A 4,796-nucleotide genomic window follows, 5' to 3' on the forward strand; every position below is an offset into this window, starting at 1 on the left:
ATTTTTTCGTCGTGCAAAGTTGTCCTCCGTGAGTAAAGTTATATTCTTTTTCGTGAAACTATAACCAAATCTTTTACTTCAACCAAATAGTTTCAACAGTTGGTCTTGAACAAGCCTTTTGTCCCCAATAAGTCTACAGGTAAGGAAACAACATAAAGCCAATCTGCTCAAGCACAGGTCACCATTTATTTAATAAATAGTGTACACAGGGACAGAAGGTTAGAAATGAATCATCTGAGGCAAGCAAATAAAGAAGAAGAGCTGCAGATGGTGCCAAATTAATAAACAAATGAGGCGCATCAATCCCAGGAGAGAGACTGCAAGGCTCTATTAAAACTATAAAGCATCTGGACCACAGGGATTACAATAAACATACCTGGCTAACAGCAAAGAATGTAACAGATGTATTAATTGATAAATTATCTCTTTTTTGGCCATTTGGGGGCAGCGCAACAGACTGTACACACAACACTAACAGATTCTCACCTTATGAGGTTGATATTATACATTTTATTGGTTAAATGCTGCTCTATGTCTACCAGCTCATCACTAACTGTATGTAACTGCTGTTTGATGTGATGTGATGTGATTGATTTGATGAAGTAGCTGGCAGCTGTTGCTCTTTTTGAGGTTGACAAGATTGAAAACAGTAACCCCCAAAATTCACTGGGCCTGTCCGTGGCGTGTTGCATGAGCGTCGTATCATTACAAGTAATACGTGGCCATTCTAGTCAATGTATCAAACCCCACTGGCTCCACCGTGGTCTTGATGCTTGGCTACGTGTGAATTATGCGTCTGTTCTATTTTTGATGCTTGATGCAAGCAGAACGCTTCAATTTACACAGACCACCTCGAGCAGGCGGAAGCCAGAAACAGAAAAAGCAAAGAGAATCCAGTAGATTTTCAAAATAAAACACCCCATGCAAACTGCCAGTCATAAAAACAGACAAAAGTGAATGAAGTTATACTAAAAGCTGCCGTCACCATAGCAGCGGTTGATGAGGCTCATGGGAACTGTAGTGTAGACACAAACCAATGTATTTCTCAGAAAAGAAGCAGACATATTTCTAAGTGATGGCCACAACACAACTCTGCAGTCTATTTAATGATCAGGAGGACACATTTATTTTATTTTGACCCAAAAGAACCACGAGAACTCCTTATTTTCTGTCACCTATGCATAAAAACAGTGCGCTACCTATACATTACAGAAAGATATTGAATAAAGATAGGATCTGAAATTTTAAATGTCAATTAAGACATTAAAAACAAATAAATGTGATCATCAAAACCACAGTCATGCAGCTAGAAAAGCCACACTACAAGCACAAAAGATGCTCCCTATTGAAATACATAAATCTTAACGTCGTCCAGTGATGTGTCATTCGTGAATGAGTCCCGTCGGGGAGAGCCAAGTCTTCAGCCACACCTGCTCAGCTCTGCTGATAATCCATGTAGGCAGGAAACTGTATTTTGATGGGCACACAGTGTGACCAATCACATGCGAGGACAGACTAGGATCATACCATTATGTGAAAGAACACTTTGAGAAAAAGTAAAGAACTAAGGGAAACCTAAAAGAAGAAGCAGCAACGCTGAGTGCAGAATTCGTAAAATGAAAATATCCGTCAGAGCAGAGTCAACACAGACAGACAAAAGAAAATAGTTTCAATGATCCCTCACAAGAGGCGATTTAAAGAACTGTATTCAGACACTAATGTACAATGAATATTCATGAAGTATATATAAACAGACACATTTGAAAAACACATAAGCACATCATTTATAACTTCTTCACTTTTGTTGCAGGGAGCCATCTTTTTTTGTAGTTCTGTAGAGCTACATAATGTGACACATGAGGAAACTCATTCAGGTTTCTGGATTCAGTTCTTCAAAGAACTCAGCGTTGTTGTCAAAAGCTGTAAGATCAGAAAGAAGCTGTTAAACTGTGTAAATAATGTGAAACATGTTAATCTACAGGATAAAGTGTGAATCAGATCAGGTGAAATAAAATAAAAGTTTCACGTACAAGATGGAGGACTTGAGGCTGAAATCAAAAGACAAATAATTTGAGTTGCAGATGTCAGTAAATACGATCCTCACTTCTGCTCATTCAAACTTCTGTTCCTTCTGTTTAGTCCTTACTTTCATTCTTTTCTCATCACTTCTCTCCCACATCATTATGGTCTAGTCATATTATTATGATTGACAGGCTCTGAGCCTTACACAGTAAATTGTTGAGTTCAACTGATGCTTGTTTCAATGTTACTACCTGGATAAAAACATCAACTCAAAGACTAAAATCAAAGTAGGCCTACTTTCCATTTTTCTCTCTCACCTTTTTTCTTCTTGTAAATGATGAATCCAGTGACAGCGATGAGAGCAAGAGCAAGAACAACCATTGCAACAGTGATGGGGATGGTCATGTGACTTGGCTTCTCTGTTAAATAAATAAATAAAATAAAAAAATGGTACAGATAAATGGGCTGTCTATAAGTACATACATATGAATTCTGGAATAAAACAAGTCTTCCTACAACAGATGATTCTCTGACAGAAATATTTCCACAGTGTACCAAAACACACCACTTAGACATTCTCATATTTTACACCCTCTAATCCCAGTCTTACCCCAGTTGGTCCTGATCTCTGCTTTGTCCAGTCTGGTGACGATGTCGTCCTTTACACCAGAAAGATGAAACACACAGTCGTACCTCCTCCAGTCTTCAGGTGTGACTGATGAAAGGTTCAGGCCAACCCTCATCTGGAAGGTTCCATCATGGTTGGGGAGGATGTCTCCGTGCTCCACGTCCTCATGAATCTCCTCTCCATCTTTCCTCCAGAATATCATGGCTCGGTTAGGGTAGAAACCTGTAGCATGGCAGGTGACTGGAGAGGAGGGGGTCTTCTGGAAGAGAGACACCGAGGGAAGCACTGGAGAGAGACAGAGAAAAAGAGGAATGGAGACATTGCATTGACAGTGCATTGAGCTGATTGAGTTGAAACTACATTAAACTGACAATAACTCTATTGTGTTTTAGTCTTTCAACTGTTCCAACAATCACCAGCACTGATTTGGTCAAACTAAAAACCTTCATTAACAAACTTACACGTAAAGGTTGTTTTTACTCTCTCAGCTGTTCAGCTTTTAGAAATGTCAGTCTGTACTGATTGTTTAGGACTAACTCAAATCTGCCCACAACAAAACAAACAGCCAAAAAAAGTTATTATCAGACTGACTGGAGTGATAATCCAATGACACTTCAGGTCATGTGATCCTACCTGTTCTCAGCAGAGAGCTCTTGCTATAGGTCACGTAGATCTTCAGAAAGTTATGACAGATCTTTGTGACAAATGACACAAAATATTCAAATTCGTATCCATTAAAATCCAAACTCTGTTTTGCGGTGATCCATGTCAATGTCTTCAGGTCAAATGACACTAAGTCTTCTCCATCATAACCATACCGCAAAAAGCCGCTAATATCTTGAGTCTCGTCATCCAACTCACAGCCACTCATCATCTGTAAAGTGTGGACACCTGAGAGAGAGACAGAGACAGAAACACACTGTAAATCATGTATGTCAATTTTCTGTTCCTTATAACTATGAAATTTTACTAGAGGTTTTAAATAAGCCCATCTGGGTTTTCTGCCTCTCCCTGCTTTTCACTTTTATGTAATTTTAACTGTGCAAAATAAATAAATAAATAAATTTGATGTAGGGAAGAACTTTCCAGTCAAAGATAATTTTAATCTTGTCTTTAAACAATATTGTCTTCCAATGTCAGTATTTAAAGTGAGAATGTCTTCTTGCATTATATTCACATCAGTCTCCTACAGATGTCTATAAGGAGCATATTCGAGCACGAGTACATGCTCAAAATAGAAGCTACTGTCTTCTATTGTTTGACAAACAACTATAAAAGAATGTGAAACATTTTAGCAGTAAAAAGTGAAACATAACATTAATAAATACTTTACCTTCACTTTGGTTTAAGGCCATTTTCAACCGAAAAATCATGTATTTGAAGTCTGGCAGAACCTCAAAACACCTTTGAACGTACCACGGAAAGTGATCAGGATCGTCTTTAAATACTTTTTTTATCCAGTCCTGTTTTGGCTCTATCTTTTGGACAAGCAATATTTTTGTTATCCAGTCCTGTTTTAGTTCTGTCATCTCTCTGTTGGTGTCACAGGTCATCGCCACATTTTCATCCTTCATCAGAGTTCCAACAAACTCTGGGAAGTTTGTGACTCCAGAAGACCAAGTTAAAAGAACTTTCAGGGTGTGTTTCACTGCAGGACAAACAAGGTTTATATATTCAGTATAAAGTTAAGGTAATAGTAAAACTCAGTTGTGTAAAGATTTTAAATGTGATCTTACCTGGTGATGAAACGTGACAGAAGAGAAGCAACAAAAATAATTTCTTCATCTTGTTTTGATGAAGATGTGTGGGTACAAGACAGAGCTGGTTTAGGTGAGTGATACTCAGGCTTAAACTGTTGTCTGGTGAGGTGAATTTATCAGTTGGTAGTGTTACTCACACACCTTGCTGGCCTGACTCCAGCATGCAGTCCGTCTTGTTCAGGACTGTTTTGGGTGCACATATCTGTCAGGTGACCATGTTTTTTGTACTCCTGCACTGAAGATGGCACTTAAATTTCATTATGCATCGCATAATGACAATAAAGATATTCTATTCCATTCTAAAATACTACAGTCAACCTGACGTCAGCTATACACACAACATTCATGATTTCATATCACTCAAACAGAAAATGATAAAATCTTCA

The 4,796-nt window shown here is 38.2% G+C and overlaps 1 protein-coding gene across 1 annotated transcript; it reads right to left on the reverse strand.

Moving 5' to 3' along the window:
* Positions 1-1,391: 1,391 nt before the first annotated feature.
* Positions 1,392-4,533, reverse strand: LOC104924464 (major histocompatibility complex class I-related gene protein). Its single transcript, XM_019257692.2, has 7 exons — positions 4,387-4,533; positions 3,984-4,298; positions 3,284-3,541; positions 2,633-2,935; positions 2,340-2,441; positions 2,031-2,048; positions 1,392-1,920 (listed from the first exon to the last, which is right to left on the reverse strand). The coding sequence occupies exons 1-7, from the start codon at positions 4,433-4,435 to the stop codon at positions 1,871-1,873; spliced, it is 1,095 nt and encodes a 364-aa protein (XP_019113237.1). The 5' UTR covers positions 4,436-4,533; the 3' UTR covers positions 1,392-1,870.
* Between the last annotated feature and the right edge of the window lie 263 nt (positions 4,534-4,796).

This window comes from Larimichthys crocea, chromosome X (assembly GCF_000972845.2).
Source record: "Larimichthys crocea isolate SSNF chromosome X, L_crocea_2.0, whole genome shotgun sequence".
Lineage (NCBI taxonomy): Eukaryota > Metazoa > Chordata > Actinopteri > Sciaenidae > Larimichthys > Larimichthys crocea.